We start from the raw sequence: 25,756 nt of genomic DNA on the forward strand, positions 1-25,756 counted from the left end.
ATTCATATAAAAATAAATAAAGTATATCTTTTTAAAAAGTAATATATAAGTATATTAATACAAAATATGGTTAATATTAGTAATTATTAATTTTGTTATAATTTTGGTTTAGGTATTTAATTTATTAACAATAGCCAATAAATGATAAATGTTCAGTGAATTCATATAAAAATAAATAAAATATTTTTTTTTAAAATAGTAAAATTGATATATAAGTATAAAAATATGGTTAATATTAGTAATTATTAACTTTGTTATAATTTTGGTTTAGGTATTTTTATTAACAATAGCCAATAAATGATAAATGTTCAGTGAATTCATATAAAAATAAATAAAATATTTTTTAAAAATAGTAAAATTAATATATAAGTATAAAAATATGGTTAATATTAGTAATTATTAATTTCATTATAATTTTATTTTAAGTATTTTTATTAACAATAGCCAATAAATGATAAATATTCAGTGAATTAATATAAAAATAAATAAAATATATTTTTTAAAAAAGTAAAATTAATATATAAGTACATTTATAAAAAATATGGTAATGTTAATCATTAATATTCTAACTTAATAAATAATACATAAAGAAATATGGCATAATAGGAGATAATCCAAATTTTGAAATCTGCGCATTTAAAAAAAATTTGAAAAGGAAAGAAAGTAATCCTACGGTCACACTACACTACCCAGTGGAAAGGAGTAGTAACCAAGAAACAGAAACGAAGCGCACACATTAATATTAAATACTATCAAACCCCTAATCACAATCAACACATTTCTCTACTTTTTCACTTCAAAATTAGGGTTTTGCTATTCTCTTTCTAATTGCTTCACCATGAAGAAGACAATTCCGTCCAACCAAAACCCCAATTTCAACCGTCTACCACCGTGTCCTGATTACCGTTACCGGAAACCTGGATTTTTCACCAACCACCGTGTTGACCGTCCTCCAGAGCGGAATCCCCCTCACCGTGAGCCCAATTTCATTCTTAAGCTCCTCCACCTTGGCCGTGGCGCTCTCCACCGCGACGATGTTGAGTGTTTGATAGGGAAATGTAAGCCGAGTCCGGATAATTATTGTTTTTACCCCTGTGATGGTGTTGCTGCGTCGCTGAATTTTATTCAGTGGACGGATGCGCGTGAAGCTGTTGTTTGGTTCTGGGAATCGAGGCTGGTTGGAGGGCATGATTTTACGCCGGAGTTGATTTCGAATGTTATGGTGCCTTCTGATAGGGTTGAGCTTGAAGGTAGGCTGAGGAGCCTTTTTGTGAGGCATGTGAATGAGTTGATGGCGGGGAAGGAAGTGAAGAAGTGGGTGGAGGAGTGGGATGGTTTGTCGAAGGAGATTGGTCGTGTTAAGGGGTTGTTGGGGAAGCCTTTTCCTGTTAGAGTGCAGCAGCAGCATGTTGAGAAAAAGAAAGGGCTTGAGGAGGAGAAGAGTTTGGTTGAGAGGAGGTTGAAGGAGTTTGAGTTTGCGATGGAGTGTATTTTGCAGCACTTGGAAGAGAGTAGCGACATGGAGAGTGGTGAAGATTTTATTCCTGTGTTTAGGTTTGATGGGAGTTTTGATTGGAAGAAGATTCACAGCTTCATTGTTCGGGAACGTCGAAGGCTTGAAGAAGGATTGCCCATTTATGCTTATAGGCAGGAAATTCTTCAGCAAATACATCATCAACAGGTATCTTCATATATATGCTTGAAAATAATGTTTTTTGTTTTTGTTTTGTTGTAATCTGTTGATGTGATCATGGGAAAAGATATACACATTTGTATTTGTTGGTTGTGCAACAATAAAAACGTTTGATTTGCCCGTGCATACTACTCCCTCTGGTCCTTATTTTAAGAAAAAGTTTGTTTTTTAGATTCATTCATTATAAACTATAGATTGGTTTTTCAATGAATTTTAAAAGCAAACTATTTCTTATATTAAGGACTGTATGGAGTATTAGTTATGTTGCTATTTAAATTTTTGTGGTTGTTCTTATTAGTAGGTTTTGTGCAGATAACTGTGTTGATCGGAGAGACTGGTTCTGGGAAGAGTACTCAAATAGTGCAGTTTCTAGCAGATTCTGGCATTGGGGCTGATGAGTCAATTGTGTGCACCCAGCCTCGCAAGATTGCAGCCAAGTCATTGGCTCAAAGGGTGCAGGAGGAAAGTAGGGGATGTTATGAAGAAAATTCAATACAGTGTGTTTCTACATTTTCATCCAGCGAGAAGTTTGATTCCAGGATATCATTCATGACGGATCATTGTTTATTGCAGCAGTACATGACTGATCGAAATTTGTCTGGGGTATCGTGCATTATAGTTGACGAGGCTCATGAAAGGAGCTTAAATACGGATCTACTTCTGGCACTGATAAAAAATTTACTTTGTAAGAGGGTTGACTTGCGCCTTATCATTATGTCTGCCACGGCTGATGCAAAACAGCTATCGGATTATTTCTACAACTGTGGAGTTTTTCATGTACACGGGAGAAACTTCCCGGTTGAGATGAGATATGTTGCTTCTGATTATGTAGACAATTCTGGCTCCGCCACTGTGGCATCCTATGTTTTTGATGTTGTCAAAATGGCAACAGAGATTCACAAGACAGAGAAGCAAGGAACTATTCTTGCTTTTCTGACTTCACAAGTAGAAGTAGAATGGGCCTGCGAAAAGTTTAAAGTCCTATCTGCTGTTGCTCTGCCTTTGCATGGAAAACTTTCATCCGAAGAGCAATTTCATGTTTTCCAGAACTATCCTGGAAAAAGAAAAGTGATTTTTTCAACGAATCTTGCAGAGACATCGATTACAATTCCTGGTGTTAAGTATGTGATAGATTCCGGGTTGGTTAAAGATTGCCGATTTGATCCTTGCACTGGAATGAATGTACTTAAGGTTTGCTTGATCAGCCAGAGCTCAGCTAATCAAAGGGCTGGTCGTGCTGGGAGGACTGAGCCTGGCAGGTGCTATAGGATGTACTCAGAAGCTGATTATCATTCTATGAAACTAAATCAAGAACCTGAGATTCGGAGAGTTCATCTTGGTGTAGCAGTTTTGAAGATCCTTGCTTTAGGGGTGAAGAATGTGCAGGATTTCGATTTTGTGGATGCTCCAAGCCCTAGTTCTATTGAGATGGCGGTCAGGAATCTAATTCAATTAGGATTCATTAAACTGAACAATAATGTTCATGAGCTAACTTATGAAGGTAAGTACTTGGCAAGAATGGGGATTGAACCTAGGCATGGTAAGCTTATTCTTGGCTGTTTCCAACTTGCTCTGGGCAGAGAAGGTGTTGTCCTTGCTGCCATGATGCCCAATGCAAGTACTATTTTCTGCAGATTTGGTAATGAAGATGATAAGCAAAGATCTGATTGTCTCAAAGTGCAATTTTGCCATTCTGACGGTGACCTTTTTACTCTTCTCTCTGTGTACAAAGAATGGGAGGCTCTGCCTCGAGAGAGGAGGAATAAATGGTGTTGGGAAAACAGCATCAATGCTAAATGTATGAGGAGATGCCAAGACACAGTTTTGGAGTATGAATCTTTCCTAGAGCGTGAACATGGCTTTGTTGTTCCAAGTTACTGGCGTTGGGATCCTCATACACCTTCTGTTCATCATAAGAATATAAAAAAGGTTATACTGGCCTCACTTTCTGATAATGTAGCTATGTTTTCTGGACGCAATCAACTTGGTTATGAAGTAGCGCAAACTGGACAACATGTTCAACTGCATCCATCTTCTTCCTTGCTCGTATTTGCTCAGAAGCCTAGTTGGGTGGTTTTCGGTGACCTTCTTTCAGTGTCTAATGAATATCTGGTCTGTGTTAGTGCTGTTGACTTTGAATCATTATACAGCCTTCAACCTCCTCCCTCGTTTGATGTATCCAAGATGGAAGATCGGAAGTTGCAAACTAAAACATTGACTGGTTTTGGCACTACTCTTCTAAAAAGATTTTGTGGGAAATTCAACAGTAATTTGCTTGGTGTTGTTTCACGCATTAGGAAAGCTTGTTTGGATGAAAGAATCTTTGTTGAAGTGAATGTTGACGAGAATATTATCCAGTTATACGCTGCTTCACACGATATGAATACAGCTACTATGTTGGTGAGTGATGTTTTAGAATACGAGAAAAAGAGATTACGCACCGAATGTATGGAAAAATGTTTGTATCACGGGTCTGGTTCCTCATCACCTATGGCTTTGTTTGGGTCTGGTGCTGAGATAAAACATCTGGAACTCGAGAAACGTTCCTTGAGTGTTGATGTGTATCACTCAAACATAAATGCAATTGATGACAAGGAGCTCCTGATGTTTTTTGAGAAGAATACCTCAGGTTCTATATGTGCTGTGTACAAGTTCCCAGGAATGGGGAAGGATCATTCAGATAGAGAAAAATGGGGCAAGATAACATTTTTGTCCCCTGATGCTACCAAAAAAGCTCTTGAGCTGGATGGAGAAGAGTTTTGTGGCTCAAACTTGAAAATACTTCCTTCACAATCAGCTATGGGAGGGGATAAAACATTTTCAGTTCCTGAAGTTAAAGCAAAAATTTTTTGGCCTCGTAGACTCAGCAGAGGATTTGGCATAGTTATATGTGATAAAAATGATGTCAGTTTCATGTTGAGAGATTTTTATAACCTTGCAATTGGAGGGAGGTATGTTCGTTGTGCACCTAGTAATAAGTCTAGGGACGGTATTATGATAACTGGGCTTGACAGAGAGCTTCCAGAAACTGAAATTTTGGATGCACTAAGAACTGCTACAACTAGAAGGATTCTGGACTTTTTCGTGGTGAGGGGAGAGGCTGTTGGAAATCCACCATGCAGTGCCTGCGAAGAGGCACTCTTTAAACTAATTTCCCCCTTAATGCCCAAAGTAGACCCTCATATTAGTTCTTTCCGTGTTCAGGTGTTTCCACCTGAGCCAAAGGATTCTTTCATGAGAGCTTTAATTAATTTTGATGGAAGATTACATTTAGAAGCAGCTAAAGCTTTGGAAAAAATTGAAGGAAAGGTATTGCCTGGATGTCTGTCATGGCAAAAGATAAAGTGTGAGCAGTTGTTTCATAGCTCCTTGATATTTCCTGCACCAGTGTATCATGTGATTGCGGAACAACTGGAAAAAATTCTTGCAAGTTTCAACAATTTAAATGGTATGTCATCATTATGCTCATTTTCTTTTATAGATGCTTGTCACTTTTCTGTTGATGTTTGTTCAAAAGCCGATCCTCTAATTTACTTGGTTGCAATTAAAATGAAAGAAGAAGCGAGTAGTAGTGTTTTTTTGTTGTTGTTGGGCCCCTTTTTTTACTTGAGGGGTCTTAACATGGTCAGTGGGTCAAGCTAATGTTTCATAGGCACTATATAGCTATTTTTGTTATATTTGTGAAGTTGAATTTTACAAACTGGAAGCTTATTTATATTGTGATTGTGAGACAAGTTTAATTGCATTTTCTTAAAAACAATCTTAAGATTTGACTGCTGACAATCAATGGTCTTTTGGTTAGGTCTTGAGTGGAACTTAAACAGAACTGCTAATGGTTCCCACCGGCTGAAGATAACAGCCAATGCCACCATGACAGTGGCAGAAGTTAGGAGACCTCTGGAAGAACTGTCGAGAGGGAAAATCATTGACCATGGCAGCCTTACCCCCGCAGCTCTACAGCTCATGTTGTCCAGAGATGGCATTAGTCTTAAATGCTCCATACAACAAGAGACAAAAACATACATTGTTTTTGACAGGCACAACTTGAATTTAAGAATTTTTGGCTCGCCAGAAACAATTGCTTTGGCTCAGCAGAAGTTAATTCAATCTCTACTCTCCCTCCATGAAGAAAAGCAGTTAGTAATCCCTCTCAGAGGGAGGGACCTACCTCCTGACTTAATGAAACAAGTGGTTAAGAATTTTGGGCCAGATCTTCATGGACTAAAAGAGAAGGTACCTGGGGCTGATCTCAAACTTAACACACGCCAACAGGCAATTTTTCTTCATGGTAACAAGGAGTTGAAACCAAGAGTAGAGGAAATAACTTTGGAGATTGCGCGCTCAAGCCTTCATTCAGTTGAGAGACTCGACGCAGGACCTAGTTGCCCAATTTGCTTGTGTGAGGTTGAGGATGGATATCAACTTGAAGGCTGTCGTCATTTGTTCTGCCGGTTGTGTCTGGTTGAGCAGTGTGAATCTGCTATAAAAAACCAAGGCAGTTTCCCAATATGTTGTGCTCACACGGGCTGTGGAGATCCTATTCTGCTTACGGATTTCAGAACTCTCCTGTCAAATGACAAGTTGGATGACCTTTTCAGGGCTTCTTTGGGAGCTTTTGTAACATCGAGTTCAGGAACTTATAGGTTTTGTCCGTCTCCCGACTGCCCCTCAATTTATCGAGTTGCAGATCCTGGCGAACGTAGTGAGCCATTTAGTTGTGGGGCATGTTATGTGGAGACTTGTACTAAATGCCACATAGAGTATCATCCATTCTACTCATGCGAGGCATACCGAGAGTTGAAAGATGACCCGAACTTATCTCTGAAGGAGTGGTGTAAAGGGAAGGAAGAAGTCAAAAGCTGCTTTGCTTGTGGGCAAATAATTGAAAAGATAGATGGGTGCAATCACATTGAATGCAAGTGCGGAAAACATGTCTGCTGGGTTTGCTTGGAAATCTTTTCAGAAAGTGATGAATGTTATGATCATTTGAGAACTATACACAAGGCCATCATATAAATTGCTATTTGTGTGGTGATTGTAAGTTTAGTATAGTGGTAAATAATATTATGTGCATAGGGGTTGGAAAATGCAAAGATGTGAACTAATGTATATATAATAGCAGTTCTGTACTCTACTCTGTACCATCTTGTACACGAGACTTATTTAATATAAGTTGCATCATCTGGGTCTTTTCGACTTTTCATATATAGTATCATGTCAAATTAAGTTTATTACAACACTTCAAATTATGTTACAGTTAATAAACAAAAACAGATAATGAAACAAAAATTTGTATATGCAGATTGTCTTTCTTTCATGTATCAACTACACATCTGTAATAGCAGCAGGACTAGGTGTAACACCAAGCAAGGGCAGTGGCAACCCCAATTCCCAATGAAAATATCAAAGCCAGAACCCATTTGACACTAGTTGTTTCTTCATTGGGTAATCCTATAGCCCCCTCTGCAGGCATCAACATTGCTGGCTTTTGCTGGAGGTTCAAAACTTCAAGCTCAAGCAATCTCACCCTTTGGCGATATGCAAACAACTGCATGGCCTCTTCCAACAAAGCAACAGAGAGACCATCCTTTTCTTTGTTTAGAATAGCAGCCATCTTTTCTGCCTCTCTAGCTCTTGTTTGAGACGCTTTCAGCGCCTTAAGAAGCTCTCTTTTATCCTTTTCTTCATCACCATTTTCGAGCAAGTAATCACCATGCTGTTTACTATCTTGCTCTTTTGCTCTGCCAGAAATGTTACAGACCCTATTCATGGATAATATGACAGTTTTATCTGAACCTAGAAAAACCTTGGAAGGTGGAGGAAGATCACAGTTCTGCATAAGGTCAAACCCTACAACAGGCTTCTGAGAAACTTTGAAACCCATAACCTGATTACTAGCTCTTTCACTAATCTTCTTTTGTTTCCCACCCATTAAATATCCAATCCTTTTATGATAAATGGTGAAATTGTAGGCTTTATAGAAAAATATACAAGTTAAGGTGTGGAAGGGAAAAAAGTGGTAGGTTTTGGAATTGGTGGTTGTGTAGGATCATTGAATTCATAGAAGAAAACGTGATGAAGAGGCAGTAATTTTTGTGATTAGGAATTAGTTTGCTCTTTAAGTAACTCTGATTTTGATGCTTCAAGAAATACCTTGCTTGCAAGTTTGGATCAATGCAATTTAGAGAGATTCCCACCTCATTATAAAACTAACACCATGCCACTTGTTTTCTTTCTTTCAACCTCATTTTTATTTCTTTTAATTCATAAAAAATGATGAAATAATTTGACTAGATATCAAGTAAATGTTGGACTTTGAAAAATTGAACCAAAATATGTTAATTGACTGACTTAGCCTTTGGTCAGCTTACAAAATAATTGTATTTATTTAATTTATCATTGAAAATTTTAATTTTTTTCTCTTACGATATCAAAAATTATAAAAATAAGGGTTAAATACATTTTTGCCCCCTGCCATTTGACCTCTTTCCGGTTTACCCCCCTGTAAATTTTTTTTTTTGCAAATGCCCCCTTGCCATTACAAGATTCTATCATTTTGGACCTTCACCAGATCTGGCACATGCCAAGTGCCTATGTGTCCAGCTGAGTGGCATTTTTTTTTTATTTTTCATTTATTTTTAATGCCACATAGATTTAATGACATGCCACATATGCATCTGAGAATTATAAGTTTCTTTCATCTTCAACCTTGCACTTCGTCTTCTTCAACCCAGCTGTGAAAATTAGGGCACGTAAATGGACTCTACAAGAAGCTCGTCAGTTGGCAATTCAATCGGTGGATCAATACCCAGATGTGGATGCAACGAATCAATGAAGATGTTTGTCTCAAACACACACGAAAACCCTCGGAGGAAGTTTTGGAGATGCAAGAATCGTGGAAAGGTGATTTCTGTACTATTTCTTCGTTCTAAATAGACTATAGTATCAATTCTGATCCATGTGAAATGTGTATTTGGCTCTGTAGAGTGATGCAGCATGCGATTTGTTTCTTTGGGATGATGAAGTCGTGGAACACAACATGAGAGATGGGAAGAAAGAAGTTTTCAGAGGTGGAGAGTTGGTTATCAAAAACAGTGAATTCACACTTGATCAAATGAAAGCTTTTGGATTACAGTTTGGGAAAGAGTTTGGAAAGGAGTTTTCCTAAGAATTTGGCCTAGATGCATCTTTAAAGAAGGTTGAAAAGTTGAAGAAGTTGCTGAATGAAGAAAGGAAAAAAAACTTCAGGTTGATGGTGGCCTTGGTAGCATCTTGGATTTTGTTGTTTGTTGTATACAAGATGTGTTAAATGTTGTCTACTTTTTTTGCAATGTAATGGTGTAATGGCCTTGGTGTAATAGAATGGATTTTGTTTGCAAATGTTGTCTACTTCTGTTTCTTTAACATGTAACTTTTCAGTTGAATGTTGTTATGATTTTGGTACTTCTGTTGTTATGATTTAACATGTAACATGTAACTTTTCTCTAAACCATATCTTATAGCATGTCAAATTCATAATCATCACTTCATAATATAAAAAGCACCATAAGTGCATATGTCATAACAGAAAACACATGATTGTTACATAAGCACCATAAGCACCATAATTGTTACATATCCAAAACACAACCAAATACATAATCAAAACAGCACAAAGTATTGTTCATCTGTTATAAACTGATCCAAAACATAAACTTAACATAGACAATACACAACCAAACAGAGTTCCTATTTTTTAGAGATATCACTCCAAGACTTCATAGCCCTTATACAAGTCCCTAGCTTTGGGTCTGAGCCAACTTCAATATGCTCCTGAGTTAATGTACCCTGTTCATCCTCTTGGATGACAAGAGGGTTATCACTAGTTCCAGGTCCCTGTTGAGTCAAAGTTTTCAGCACCCTCAGCCTGTTACTTGTTCTCTTTTGTCCAGCAAGAATCAATTTTTTCTTGATCTTGAGCTTCTTCACCACCTTTGGGGCAGCAGTAGTGATTATTTGTGGACCTTGGACTTCATTTGGCATGTCATCTTCCTCCATTTGATCAGCCATTTGATCAGCATCATTGTTGACTACAGGTTCTGCAACAGGGTCTGCAACTTCTTCATCAACAGGGTCTGCAACCTCTTCATCAACAGGGTCTGCAACTTCTTCACCAGCATCATTTTTTACTGCAGGTTTCTTCCTAGGAGCCTTCCTCTGAAAATGAAAACAGGTTAATAACAGGATTATTTCAAAAAAAATTACAAGCAAAAATTCATATGGAATGGTACCTTTCTTTTCAAGGCAGCAGGATTTTGACTTGCAGCCTTACACTTTCTTGAGTTATGACCAATTTTGTCACACTTTGTACACCTATATGTTACTCCAACTTCTTCACCAAGCTCCCTGAATCGAAGCTTCTTAGGCCTACCAGGTCCTTTCTTATACAATGGAGGAAGTAAGTCATCTGCTTCAACTTGTGGCCACATATCCATCCCATTAATGGGGATAATTGCAACACTATATGTCTCTCCATATTTCTCCCTAGAATACCAATTATCCACATCGTCTTCAGGTTTAAATTGCCTATAGGCCAATGCTGCACAAGCATGCCTGCAAGGAATACCTACTAAATCCCAAAACCTACAAGAACATGTTCTTTTACCCACATCAACAACAAATTGTTGACCATTGTAGGCATGCTTCACCTCCCATTGGTCATTCATACACCAATTTGGATTCCACTGTCCACTCATAAATACCTCCTTATCTAGTCTCTTCCTAGGAATAGGCATAATCCTATGTGCCCACTTTTCTAGCTTAGTAACAGTAGATTCAGTCCTATTCATTAGATAGCTCCTAATCCATTCACACATAGTTAAAATTGGCTTATCTCTAGCACATAATATTGTGGCATTAAAGGATTCAGAAATGTTATTCATTAACACATCACATTTAGGGTAAATGTTAAAGGCATGCTTACACCATGTCTTTGTAGGCACCTTCATCAGCCATTCATAAGCTTTTGGATCAACTTTCTTTAGCTCAGCCATCTTCTCTTCCCAAGCCTGATAATAGGTTGCCTTAGCTGCCCCCATCATTAGGTCTCTAATCAAAGTACCTCCACCAAATTTCTTCTTGAAATTTGCATACAGATGTCTAAGACATAACCTGTGTTCAATCCTTTCAAACATTTCCTCAAAAACACTTACCAAACCCTGCATATATTCAGATTTCACAAATCAAATATACAAACAGTTTTAACAAATTCATTTTAAAACAAGTATACATTTAGATTTAGAAATACCTTTTGTTGGTCAGAGATGAAGACATATCTTCTATCTGGACCAATGTCCTCCATCAACAGTTGTAGAAACCACCTCCAGCTTTCTTTGGTCTCAGTCTCAACAACCCCAAATGCCAGTGGAAAATACTGGTCATTTGGATCCCTACCCACTGCTATCAACAGCTGACCCCCAAAATTAGTTTTCAGGTGACATTCATCCACACCAATAAATGGTCTGCAGCCTTGAATGAAACCCCTTTTACAGCCATCCAAACAGAAATAGAAAGCCCCAAATCTTGGCTGAATAGATGGAATGGGTCTTTCTACATTGATCTTCACTGTGTTTCCTTCACATGCTCTTTTTAATTCTGCATCATACCTCCAAACCATTGCATATTGTCTAACAACATCCCCCTCAACAATTTCTTTTGCAATCTCCTTTGCCTTCCATGCCCTACTTGGTGTAATCCCTATTGAATATGTCTTCCTAATGTCTTGAATGATATCAGATATCTTCACTTTCTCACTTGACTGCATCTTGTTTACAACAGACTTTGCTACCCACTTGGACTTAGCACACCTATTGTTTAAAACCCTAGCACAACTGTGGGTCCCCACCCATGTTTTAATTTGATATGTCTTGCTGGAACCCACTTTGGAACATAGAGCCAAAAACCCACATTTGCCCTTACATTCTACCCTTACCCGATCCCTTTCATTCTTCACAAAGGTAATTTCCCTACCATTCAGAACTGACCATTCAATTATGGCATCTTTGAAATCAACCAATGAATTAAATTCCATTCCCAATTTAAACTCATAATCCTTCCCAAGTTGCTCCTTCATAAACTTCTCATACTTTGGCATTTTTTCATCTTCAGATGCATCTGGATCAGAGCTACCCAAATAATCACTTTCATATATGTCTTCTTCCATCTTTTCAGTTTCCTTTTTCTTAATTTCCTTGGCTAATAATTCAGGTGCTCCAGCTTTAATCTTCTTCTTTTTCTTTGGTGTCATCTTCTTTGAGGCACACCTCTTATACCTATAAGACTTCCCACCAACTTCAATTCGATTGGGGCAAATATTGGGCTTTTCTGCTTCAACACAGTCAAACCCATCATCCACTGCAGTTGTTCTCTCATCTTCTGAGTCATCAAACCTAACATGTGCTGCTTCATCTTCACTTTCAGCATCACTAGAATCCCTACCCAGGCCCATCTCAACACACTTAGGCTCTACAACATGGACTCCTATGTCTCTCACGTTATGTTCCACAAATATGTGTGCTTCAGTGTTGTGACCTACAGCAAATATAGCAACATCCATTGCTCCATCATCACTCTTAAGTTCAACAAAGTGTTCATCAATACCTTCAAGTTTGGACCAAACCCTAAATTCATCTCTCTTGTATCCCCATTCGATTACCATTTCAGTCACTTCTTCTATACCCCAATATTCTATATCTTGATTCAACACACTAGATTCAACCCCACCCTTGTAAGACACAGTATTCTCCTTAACAAACTCCCCACCATGATGAATAACAACATTGAAATTACCCAGAATCTGTAACGAGCTAACATTAGACGCAAATCCCTAAACCTAAAGAACGAAATACGAAAGGATAAAGGGAAAAAAACCACATACCTTCGGATGCGGATCCATTTCGAGACTAGGGATGACCGTCGCTTCAGTTGCTATCTCCTACTGGGTACGAAATACTTCAGTTTTGCGTGAACGAACCACTTAGCAAGCTTGAGCAACTCCAATGGTGATTTATCGTCTAGGTCAAATTGGAAGGACCAAAATATAGAACTTTAGGGTAAAACTTATAATTCTCAGATGCATATGTGGCATGTCATTAAATCTATGTGGCATTAAAAATAAATGAAAAATAAAAAAAAATGCCACTCAGCTGGACACATAGGCACTTGGCATGTGCCAGATCTGGTGAAGGTCCAAAATGATAGAATCTTGTAATGGCAAGGGGGCATTTGCAAAAAAATTTTTTACAGGGGGGTAAACCAGAAAGAGGTCAAATGGCAGGGGGCAAAAATGTATTTAATCCTAAAAATAAATATGTTGAAGTAGTATACATTTTTGACAAACCTAGTACTATAACTATTCTCTTTAATATTATTATAAATTTTGTTGAAGGTTCTGTTCAAGTCTTATCCCAAAATAAACAATTTAAAATGTCGATGTCAATTTAATGATATAATAACAAATTAAAATGTCAATGTCAATTTAAGGATATAATATTCGAATGTATAATATTTTGAAGATGGAAACCAGGGATGAGTGATTTAGATTTAGGATATAAAGGGAAAATAAAGGAAATTCTTTTTTGTTTTATAAAATTTTTACACAATCATTCGACCACATCTAAATCTAATCATTATTCCATTTGTTTGTATCTTCTTTTCCATACAATATCATTATACTATATTTATTATATTTTTTAACGGAATATTCCAATATATATATATATATATATATATATATATATATATATATATATATATATTGAGAAACTTGAAATTTATATGTACTCAATTCTAGACTACTGTTTACTGTGGGAATTGGTAAACAACTGTTAATCCTCCCAAAGTCTTAAAACTAAAAGTTACTTGCAAGATCGACCAGTTGATTTTGAGACAAGTGCTAAGGTTTTGATATTGTACCAGTTCTGTCGATGACGCTAGCCCAAGAAACGGTTTTCTAAGACCAGAAGAACAAGTACAACGGCTTTCCACACAATGAATTAGGTTCGACCGGCAGGTGACTCGTGACCGACGAAAACAGACCTAAACATAATAACTTAACAAATCTGAGTATTCACTGATCTTGACCTACTATGGTGACTCGTGACCGACATAAGGTCGTGAATTCAGGTTTGTTCTACACGAAGCAAGGCTCGAGTGACTCTTTTGTGAACTCGAGACTCGTAATCAGAAGAGTGTCAACGTACACGAAAATGTAGAATGAATGCTGATCAATGAATAAAATACATGTAAAAACTTTAAAGTAAATAACTGAAACATAAAAGTTTTGCATTGAAATAAAAGTGGTGATTCACGTACGTCAAATGCTTATTCACTCTTTTTTCTGAAGTCGGAAATTGGGCAGAGTTTTGGCAAGCAGTTTGAATATACCAGCGAACACACTTAATTCTACATAAAATGACTTATTTATAATAATTTACAAAGATAACTGCCTAAGGCAATCTACGGCTGAAGCTGAGACTAAAAACAACCGCTTCACGAGATCTTTCCACATATTTGGCGCCTACAATGCACGACCTCTCGAAGTAACTGTCTGTGACTTTGAAATTTGAAACTTCCCGCCTTTGGCTCTTTACGAATTAACCGCTCCTGGCCTCGATGCTTGCCTATGTCAAAGACATAAACATGATAATTTTTTCCAAATATGGGAAGCCTCTGTGGTTGAAAAGACTTCCTTCGACCATTACCTCTAATCCATATCATGGTTGATTCGACCTATGTACTCCTTCGACGCATCTTTACTTTGACTTTTTAATGTACATTTTCCACACAAGTCTTAATCGCCTGAGACGCCTTTATTTGTAAGAATCTTCCCTTTACCCTTAAGGCTATCAACCTGGGAATACACGTTCCTCCTTATTGCAAGGAATTTTCAGGATAACAACTGTTAGCGCAACATCGGGGGAGGATCGAGTCGGGAGCATTGTTTATTCCGGGACATTCCTTTGAGCAACACATCTTTGTGGGAGAGACACCACTTCTCCACCTAAAACCTTAAGGTGATAGGTGAGTGGGTTCTCCCACTTATATATGCTCAAGTCACCACACACATTTCCAATGTGGGACTATTAACCACACTCACACTTGATTCTCAACACTCCCCCTCAAGTGTGAGTCTTACACAATGCTCCCCCTCATGTGGAAGCTCTCTCTTCCACATACACTTGTATCCGTTGACTTCAACTACATGTATCCGTTGATTCTCTTCAACTACATGTATCCGTTTACTTTCAACTACAAGTTTTAGCCGGTCCCTTTTTTCTCGAACCAAAGGCTCATGATACCATTGTTAGCGCAACATCGGGGGAGGGTCGAGTCGGGAGCATTGTTTATTCCGGGACATTCCTTTGAGCAACACATCTTTGTGGGAGAGACACCACTTCTCCACCTAAAACCTTAAGGTGATAGGTGAGTGGGTTCTCCCACTTATATATGCTCAAGTCACCACACACATTTCCAATGTGGGACTATTAACCACACTCACACTTGATTCTCAACAACAACTACATGGTAATTATGAAATATAGTAGATTTTTGCTCATATTTTAAAGTGATAGTAATGGTTAGGTTGTAGAAGTATAGTCTTTTATGTATATTTGAGAATCATATAAAACCTCGACTACGATATAGTACATTTAATTAGAAATGTTAAATGTTCATTTCTTTAGGATTAGGATAGGGTTAATTTTTTTTATTTATAAATTAGATATTTTTTGCATGTAACTAGACAAATTATTTTTTCGAGTAAAGAAGAATTACAATAGACTATAAAATTTTCTCTCAATTATTTTTTTATGACATTGCTACGTATTTAGAGTTTGATTTGAACACCATACCTATACAATTAGAGTTAAAAAGGTAGTTTACTGTAAAAGAGTTTTATACTGTCATCCAATAGAAATATATTATTCTGTCATGTCATATTACTAATTTAAATTTACAGTATGATTTGGCGTTTAACATGATCTTGATTGGTTGATAGTGTAAAACTTTTTTACACTGTCAGTGCATCATCCATTTTTTCATGCAATTGAGCTGGTTAAGTTAGTGTTTGATACAATAAAAATAACAAGATAAAATTATTGAAGTTGGATTTTGAGCACTAGTATTTGTTTTTATCGTTTTTGTTTATTAGAGGTGTCAAAAAGAATTTTCAATCACAAATTTTTGGGCAGGGATTGAATGCCTTTAAAGGAAAAATTATCGTGACTTTACTGTATTTTATATTTTATAGTGTTTTATGAAATAAATAATAGTTAAGATGAAAGAGAATGATGTAACATTAACACGGAGATAGAGAAAAAAAGTTATGGTGACTTTTCCTTCTCAAATTCTATTTACTGAATCTCTATTTTCATTTATTTTTTTATATCCATATTGATTTAGTACTTTTTTTTTTATCCTAGTCCATATTGTTATTAGTTATTCGGACATATAAGTAAGGGGCTAAAACATGTAAGTCTTTTTTTTTTTTTAAAAACAAAACTCTAACTTTTTTTAAAGAAAACTAATGTTGGGCTTATGCCCAGTATCGATTACAAAGAAGTTTTCTACCCTATGATTTTCTTATACATCACGTGAAATTTCAAAAATATTTTTTAAAATCAAAAATATATTTGAGACGTACTCGAAATTACATTTTTGGTATGTTGATACACATATAGTGGAAAAAACTGACTAGAAATAAACCAAATTCACAAACTCAAAATACCATAATTCAAACATCGATAACATAACATAAGAAATGCATTAAGAATTTTTTTAACATAATTCAAACATTACACTTCAACGTCCAGGTGGTCGCGTAAATGTATCTTCGGTATTTACACGATCTTTCTTCAACTGAAAAACCAGATTAATGTGAACAATGAGGATTGAAATGAATAAAGTTTATCTTAAATTCCACTTTCTTGAACTCCTTTTGATATGATGAACCACAAGAATGAAGTTTTGGAGTGAAAAATCTGATTGAGAATGAAAGGATTTTTGGAGAAGTTTATGGAAGGTTTATGAAATGAGATGATCATGCTGGTTACTGTTTTAAGCATTGTGGCTTTTGAATTTCTCAGATATACACTTCCGAATTGCAGGTAAATAGTGAGGTGGCAAAAATTCCAATCTTCTTGCACTAATTTACCGGAGATGCATTTTCGTGAACAACCAGAGATATATCTCCAATTTTGTTTTCTCTTTAAAATATGATGGATAGACTTCTGGACTTGTATTGTATTGAAGGGTGCATACTTGAAATGCATTTCCGATTTATGCAAAGGCATTTTTGGAATTCCATAGTGTGTTTTTCACTCTATAGGGTGGAATAAGAAATTCCTAAGAAGTTTTTATCTCTTATGGTTCTTTGGGCTAAATGATGAGTCATTCATTATTAGATATGCTAATTTGCTCCACATTTCATATGCTAAAGTCCTTTAGGGTTTTTTCTAATTTTGTTTACTATCGCTCTAAGGTGAGATTTATCATCTTCTTTGGTATCTGTCGCTGCACCTTGCTTCTTCCAATCTTCTATATTATTTTTGTTCATCTGTTGCACCTTTGTCTCTTGAATGAAGTAAATCTTTGCCTTCTCTTTTTTCAAAATTTGGTGAATTCTTCCCTTTTAAAGGAATTACCACACCCACGAATGTTAAATATCACAATATTCATGGGATCCCAGAATCGATCTCCTCCACTGGGGCAACAATCATCTTATCCCTAGATTCAAGATCTGGAGCAATTCCTTCAAACACTTCATTGTCTTCTTTCCCTTCAATACCCAAATATTTCATTGACTTCCAACTTAGTTGGAATATTTCCATCAATTGCGTTCCAAAATCTTGAGTTCCCTTGTTGAACATCAGAATCGTTTGTTGATTCACAACATAACACCGATCCACCAAGTACCTTGACGATTGCTCCCCAGAATTCACCATATTTTCACTGGGATTAGGGTTTGAAGCAGGGATGTAACTATTACTCAAATTGACTTTACAAGGCATCAAAGCATTGAAATACGAAGGAACCGACTTATTCTTTAATGTCTCAAAACTAGCATAAATAGTTTTCCCTTCTTTTTGGGCCGAAATCTATAAAATGGGCCAACTAGGCCCATAACAAGCGGGCCAGTAGGGGAGCAAGAGCTTGGGTCCTAACATTAGACTCATGGGTTTACAACTGGATGAATGCTTTGTAGCAATGAATTTCCTCTAGTTACCAAATCCCCATGGCCCACACCGTTTGACTTTAGTTTAATCGCCTCATTGTTCCTACTATTGTCGGGTACAACAATTAATGTTGACTCCAACTTGTCTTTTCCACCAATCATAGTTTATGCATCCCTTTCCTCATGCACAAGTTATCATCCCCCTTTTCCACAAGTTCTATATCTTCCAATCCGCCGCCTGCAATAGTTGGAGCTACTGCCTCCTCAGAAGCAGAATTTACAGGTTATGTAGAAAGAAAACTCTCCTGAATCATTTCCCCATTCTTAGATTCCCACGCGCCATCGTTCTCCTCCGAGTTGATATCATTGCATCCAAAATCCTTGTTGAAGTTTGGGATAATAATTCTCTTAGGCCCATGCATATCTTCGACTAGTTTTATGCTGAAAACATTATCATTAATCTTCACATTGAAAGTTTCATTCAATACTAATGAATACTTGGTCGTAACGAGTATTCGAGCGACGTCCATCTTAGTCTATTTACTTGTCTCATAATCTAAGCATATGAGCTTACCAACCGAACTTGTTATAAAAAAACTAGTAAGACCAAGCATGACACTCCATAACAATACAACCATGTTAATCTCCCGTTATCAATAGCTTCGGGTGACTGAGGGAGAATCTCCAAGAACCAATGCCATATCTAGTGCTTAGCCTCCGAAACCAACGCTTCTATTTCACCTTCTTCAGTTTCCTCTAATAAACATAGGTTCGTCCCTAGAGGGGTAACTTTTACTCTGAAATAACCTTCAGTATTAAAAGCTTCCTGGATATTGTAGGTCATACCAACATTTTTGACCATCCCTATGAATGATTTCTTGAATCTACTCGACTTCTTGTTTCCGATATTGAAATACAAGTGAGCAAATTTTGGTTTTTGCTCCTTGCCCCCGCCGCATGAAACTTTAGCACGAGTAGCCACTCCCACACCATGATTAATTCGATGACCCCTTCCTACTACTAACTGCTTGTGCATAGGATTTGTTAATAGCAACACCTACATGGTTGGACCTACCTGCTCTACTTTACTCATTGTCTTGTTTATGGGCTCCCCCTCTATATTGGTGATGCTCTGTACTATGCTGATATTTCATATGTTTCCCACTAGACTCTCCCCCACGTTGAAATTTAGGAACATTCGCATGGAACTTCTTAGATTTGATGAAAATGTTGTCCAACTTCACCGCTAACATTCCTTCATCTCCAATCTTTCTAAACCTCACGAACGCATAATGTTTTCCTTGATTGTCTCTTCTTGGTAGAATCACCACTTCCACGACCAAGCCATATTCTTTGAATATGTCGAATATCTCCTTCGCCCCATAATCTTCTGGAAATTCTGTAAAGAAATAATTTGAGATTATTTCATCTCGGATGACACCATTATCTTTTCCAGCGTCGCCCATTCCGCCTTGTTTTGCCTTGGATTTCTCCTTCTTGTGACTGACTGTTTTCCAACCTCCCCATCACCCTCGTTGCCTCACTGTCTTCTCTCTCCTCTCATTTTATTTCTAAAGGCTCATTCTTATTGAATACATCTTTATTGTAATTTGTTATAAACAAGATATAAAACTCTTGAAAAGAATGGAAAATAAATTAAATGTTAGTTATGAATGACACATTTTGAAAATAATGAAAACAATTTTTATTTTAGCATTTTTATTGTTTTAAAAAAACAGACAAATATTAATTTCATAATTTTAATATCTTGTTATTAATTAACAACTAAGTTTAGCACAATTTTTAAAATAAAGCAAAAAACATTTTTCCAAAATAAACATAAACTTAATAATTAACACCGGTTGAGTGTAAGACATGCTATCTAACTAAAGCCATAATTTTTTCTAATATGGTCATAACCAAAACAAAAGGAATATTTTCATGCTTTTGCTTGTGAGATGGTTTTCTATTTTGTTATTAGAAAGCTCCAAATCCTCCTATCATGATTCCTATTGTTGAAATGGACTTAATCTGTATTTATACACTTCTAACCTACATAATAGCCAATATAGTGCAAATTCCCCATCTAAATTAATCTTATTTATTTGTCTTATAATATAATTTCATTTACTTCTCAAAGAAACCGTGTTAACAATAGTAGAAAAAGTGTTATCATTTATCAATAAAAAACAAGTTTGAGATCATGAAACCAGAATCAAGCTAGCATAGAAATTTAATTATTTGTTTAAAAAAGAAAAATAGAGTAATTAAATGGTTTATCTTAATATTATCATTGAAATGCTGATAAAAAAAAATCCATCCAACCCAATTATTAATAATCAACATCCAATTTTTTTAAAAATTATTACAAAGTTAGAATCCGTTTATTAATTTTTTTTTTGAAAAAAAATCATTTTTCAAAAAAAAAAAAAACTATTCACTTTTCGATATTTCTTTATCTATTTGTTCTAGATTAAAAAAATCATGTCAAATAAAAAATTGAGTTGAATTGTTTAAAAATCATTTTTAAACTAATTTTTTATTATAAATAATTTCCATTTCAATAAATTTATGTTTTGTTAAAAATTAATATATAAATTATTAAATAATAAATAAAATAAATTTTAGAATAGTTAATTATAAATGAAGTAATTATTGAAGTAATATGTTGTACAAAAAGTATTTTTTTCTAATAATTAATTACTCTAACAAATTTTTTTAATTCCCGTAATTTATTATTCGGAGTCTTATATTTAGGAACGAAAATAATAATAAACAAGTTAAATAATCATGTGACTACACGGATAAAATAAATATGTGCGACACGATTGTATTGAAACTCGCGTGTATGAATAATAATTGAATAATTTTTAGTGAAAATATTGTACAACACAACTTACTTTTTTTTCTTCTTATAAATGAAGTAATTAATGAAGAAAAAAATGACTACGGTTAAAACATATCACTATATAAATAGCAAGAGGCTATATCACATTTCCATAACAAAATTTCAGTTTCCAAAGATGAAGATGAATCTTATTATTCTTTTCTTCTTTGCTCTCTTCTCATCATATACCTCCCAATCCAATGCCTTTTATGCAAATTCTAATCCTGATTTCTGTGTAGCAGACCTAAGCACTCCATACACTACTTCAGGCTACCAATGCAAATCATCAAAAGATGTAACAGTCGACGATTTCGTATTCTCCAACTTTGTGACCGGAAAAGCAATAGATCCTTTCAATATTACCTTAACCGTTGCATCTGTCAACAACTTTCCAGGTCTCAATGGACTTGATATCTCTGCTGCAAGAGTCGAGGTCGGTGCAAACGGAACTATCGCAATGCACACTCATCCAGATGCATCTGAGTTACTAATCATGGTTAAGGGTCAATTAAGAGCTGGATTTGTAACACCTAATCATGCTTATGTGAAAGATATTAAGCCTGGTGATGTTATGGCTTTTCCTAAAGGACAGGTGCATTTTGTAGTTAACTATGGAGTTGAAGAAGCTGTTGCTTTTGCTACTTATAGTAGTTCAAACCCTAGCTTTCAGTTTCTTGATCATCTTCTCTTTGCAAACGACTTGAATAGTTCTATGATTGCACACTCTACTCTTCTTGGTTATTCAGAAATTAAGAGGCTTAAGGATGTGTTTGGTGGCAGTGGCTAGGGATGTTAATTGTTTATTATGATGCACCTCTATAATTGTTTTAATTAAGTTATGTTTGGTTTAAATTAAGTTATGTACGTGTGTTTTGTTATAATTTTAATAATAAAAGAGGTGTGATTCTTATTTGATCTTATTGTCTTTTATTTTTACAAACAATTTCTTACGTAACTTCGATTCCATGTATGAAAGTTACCTACTAAATTAATAATTGATTATAATATGTAAAAATAGTAATTCTTAATGAGTTATTGTCAATTACTATTTCCATCTTTAAATATACAATATTTCTGAGCAAATTATGAGAGTTAATAAAATTAAAATTGATTGTTATTATATTAAATTTGTTGATAATTTGAATGATTTTATAAATATTTTTTTGGGAGTGATGAGAATAAGTTAATTATATAAGAAGATTTACTAAAAGTTATACATATCTAAGTGTGTTTGGAACACTGTCTGCTCTTGGCATGACATGTTGGTGATTTTAGTATCATCAATGTATTTTGGTAGTAATGTGATTTACTATAGGCCAATGCAATTATGCGTTAAGTTTGAAACGAGTTAGGGTAGTGCGGAGTGCACGCTCGTCGAGCCAAACGTGTAATTAAATACGAATAATAGAAACGGGGTTCCAAGGGGCGTAGCCCCTGGCGGGGTCCAAGGGGCAGAGCCCCTGGCGGGGTGCGGGGCAGCGCCCTGCCGGGGTCCAAGGGGCAGCGCCCCTGGCTGGGGTCCCGCTATGTCGGTTGAATAGTTGTACCCTTTCCCAAACGACATAACCGTTTTTCTAAAAAGTTGTACCTTTTCGGTTTCTGTTATTAATCTCCTATATAAGGAGTCTTTTGGCCTCAATTTTGGTACACGAAATTATACTTCCTCTCTACATTCTGATATGTTCTCTATTGTCAGAAACAGATTTCTCTTCGAGAATTATTCCCGCAAATATTTCGTGAACCCAGACAAGAATAGGGTCGAAATACTTTGTTCGGAAAGTGAACAAACACGATTCTTCGAAAATATCTAGGATTATCATACCATATTTCTAACATGGCATTTATGAAGTTGGAGGTGGGTTTTATCGAGAACAACTTGCGGAGTTTCCAATATTGTTTGAAAGGTAAAATGAAATCTAAGTTCCATTTGTTGCTTTGAATGTTCGTTTGTTGGGCTATTTAGATACTTAGAAACTCAATTCTTTTTCGTGGAGATGTTTTGGTTGTTGCTGATCTGGTCAAGCATGCAAAACGGCAGGCGTGGGATAGGTTTACGGGTTTGCATAAGGAAATTCCTTTGTGTCAGGGATGAAAAAAATCATGAAAACTCTTAAGTACCATTAGGAGATGCAACTCCAAACGCACTACTAATTCCAAAATGCGTTTTGAAGATGAATCTTCGAACGCACCCTAAATCAAATTTTAAGGTGTTTTGGAAATGTATCTCCAAAAACACCGTGTTTACACTTGAACGTTAAATTTAAACATTCAGTGACATTTCACTTCATTTCACCCATAATTAGGGCTGGAAATGAGTCGAGTCGAGTCGAACTCGCCTCAGCTCAGTTCGACTCGTTAGGAATTGACCGAGTTCGAGTTTAAGACAAACTTTTTTCCAGCTCAAACTCGACTCGTTAAGAATTGGCCGAGTTTGAGTTCGAGTTTATCACGAACTTTTTTTCAGCTCAAACTCGACTTGTTAGAAGTTCACGAACATCTCGGTTCTGTAACACCCTTCTAAAACCCCCGCGGAAAATATAATAATAATCAGAGTAATCATACAACAAGGATGTTACAATTAATAATATAAAGAAAACACCAAGTCGTTTGTCATACTTTATTAGGATTAATCCAAAAATATCAAAACACATGTTCAGCACAGCGGAAACTCATTCAACAGTATTATAAAACATCACCAATAAAGTCAACGATACGTAATCCAAAATGGTAACATAGTGTATCACAAGTAACTCTAAGACTATCGTTCCCATTGTTACAAATCAGAGCATGACTCGACACGAACTATGGACTAGCCTACGAGCTATCCTCACCAAATCAAGATGCCGCTACTCCTTAATCTGAAATCATCAAAGTAAGGGCGAGTTTCATTCGAAATTAATAAGCATTATACAGTCATAAGTAATAAAATATTATAGCAATTATCATCCACCCAACCATACATGTATTCGGAATTACTACAAACAAGCAAGCATCAATTCACACTTATCACCTACCACATTACACAATCATTTAGTTATATCATGCTATAATGCACATGAATGAACTGACACTATGCATGTGGTACCATACATGGGCTAAACCCATCCAACTGATCTTTTCATCACCAAGATACAGTCCAACTAGCACAAATTCCTCACAATGGGAATTATGCCCACCATTTTGATCCACAACATCACCGGGATCCATCACCAAAATGTATGCGAATGAATGCAACGTATAACATGCTTACAACATCACCAATCCGATGTATTACATCGTCTCATTATCAATCACCAATTCATCACCAATAAGCATGCATATGTTTTAGCATTCATGCAAGTATATCACACGCATACATGTAAGACATCACCCAATAAATAATATAAACAAGATAAAAACTCGAACCCACGTCCATTTCACCCATTCATCATATAGGCTATTAAATCAGCTTCGCAGTGCCCCAAACGGCATATAAAACACACACTCGGATCAAAAGTTATGGGTTTTTAAAATAAAAATAATTTTTCAAAAACACACAGTAGAACCCGGTTCCTCCCTATGTGGAACCCGGTTCCTAGCTGTGTCCCAAAACTCGTCTCTGATTTTTACTATGGAGAACCGGGTTGTCTCTAGCTGGGAACCGGTTCCCAGCAACCCAGAATTCCCACGCCTCTGTTTTTATAATGGGAACCCGGTTCCTCCCATACAGGAACCGGTTCCTACGTACCTGCACAGCAAAATTCATAGTTTTGACAGCAAAATACTTTTCCCCATTCAACCAATTCGTCCACACACGAATATTACACACAAACATCACCAAATTATACATTGTAACACATTTCAAACAAGTTTTAAACATCAAATAACAACATATATCATGGTTATTATCCAAATCATGCAAAATTATGAAGGTTTATCAAAACCTAACAAAATCCCCAAACCCGACACGTTCGATTGAATAAATGACAATCCTAATCAATTCTACTTCCCATAACCGCATAAGGATTATTAACCCGGAGAATCCCCCCTTACCTCAGAGTCGAATCTTCGAAGGTTCTCTTCCTCTTTGGTTCTTCTCCTTTTCACGTACTTCTCTGTTCCTCAGACTTCTTCCCTCTTGCTTCTAACCTTCTCTTTTCCCAATTTCCTTTACTTTTAAGAAAATAGAAAATGTCTTAATAGGTTTACATAGTTAACACCCCCCCTTTTGCTAACTACTACACTAAGCCCAATAGCCAATATTTCATCATTTTCCAAATAATTCCCAATAAAATATTAATTCCAATAATTTAATTAAAAACTTAATTAAATTAATAAATAAGAATTTACGGGGTGTTACATGTTCAACTCGTTAGATTACTTTTGTTAGGTTCAACTCGCTTATTTCACGGACTTAAAAGTAATTTTTTAAAGTTTACTTATATATATATATATATATATATATATATATATATATATATATATATATATATATATATATATATATATATATATATATGATATTTTAAGTTAATATTTTTAAATAAAAAATATAGAAATAAAATAAAAGTTATAAGATTGGAATATATACGATGTTAATTTTATTTGTATAATTATTTATAGAAATATTTTTCTCACTTGAGAATATAAATTATCAATTATAACCTTTAGATTAAAATAAAATATGATACTAAGATTTAGAGCAAATCTTCAAATCGCCTCTTAAAGACAATATAATATATCTCATATATAATCGAGTTGACTCATGAACCTAACGAGTCGAACTATGTATAGTTCAAGTTCAGCTCATTTAGTTAACGAACTTAGTTATTAGCTCATACTCAGCTCATTTGGTTCATGAACCTAGTTCAACGATTTAATTTTTGAATCGAGTTTCGAACTATTTTCGAGTTAGTTTGGTTCATTGCCAGCCCTACCCATAACCAAATAGAGAGTAGTTTTAGATTTAAGCGGTGACAATTCGTTC

At 35.7% G+C, this 25,756-nt stretch overlaps 4 protein-coding genes across 4 annotated transcripts; 3 read left to right on the top strand and 1 right to left on the bottom strand.

Moving 5' to 3' along the window:
- Positions 1-674: 674 nt before the first annotated feature.
- Positions 675-6,894, top strand: LOC131661477 (ATP-dependent RNA helicase DEAH12, chloroplastic-like). Its single transcript, XM_058931031.1, has 3 exons — positions 675-1,681; positions 2,006-5,141; positions 5,496-6,894. Exons 1-3 carry the CDS (start codon positions 839-841, stop codon positions 6,707-6,709), a joined length of 5,193 nt encoding a protein of 1,730 aa, XP_058787014.1. The 5' UTR covers positions 675-838; the 3' UTR covers positions 6,710-6,894.
- A 4-nt stretch (positions 6,895-6,898) lies between these two features.
- On the bottom strand, positions 6,899-7,856 carry LOC131661478 (uncharacterized). The gene has a single exon (XM_058931032.1). The coding sequence runs from the start codon at positions 7,623-7,625 to the stop codon at positions 7,044-7,046; it is 582 nt and encodes a 193-aa protein (XP_058787015.1). The 5' UTR covers positions 7,626-7,856; the 3' UTR covers positions 6,899-7,043.
- A 593-nt stretch (positions 7,857-8,449) lies between these two features.
- LOC131658077 (uncharacterized protein At4g04775-like) lies at positions 8,450-8,861 on the top strand. The gene is made up of 2 exons (XM_058927411.1): positions 8,450-8,596; positions 8,679-8,861. Exons 1-2 carry the CDS (start codon positions 8,450-8,452, stop codon positions 8,859-8,861), a joined length of 330 nt encoding a protein of 109 aa, XP_058783394.1.
- Positions 8,862-20,926: 12,065 nt separating this feature from the next.
- On the top strand, positions 20,927-21,705 carry LOC131655768 (germin-like protein). The gene has a single exon (XM_058925572.1). It carries the CDS (start codon positions 20,927-20,929, stop codon positions 21,575-21,577), a length of 651 nt encoding a protein of 216 aa, XP_058781555.1. The 3' UTR covers positions 21,578-21,705.
- The last annotated feature ends 4,051 nt before the right edge of the window (positions 21,706-25,756 follow it).

Source organism: Vicia villosa, linkage group LG3 (genome assembly GCF_029867415.1).
Source record: "Vicia villosa cultivar HV-30 ecotype Madison, WI linkage group LG3, Vvil1.0, whole genome shotgun sequence".
NCBI lineage: Eukaryota > Viridiplantae > Streptophyta > Magnoliopsida > Fabales > Fabaceae > Vicia > Vicia villosa.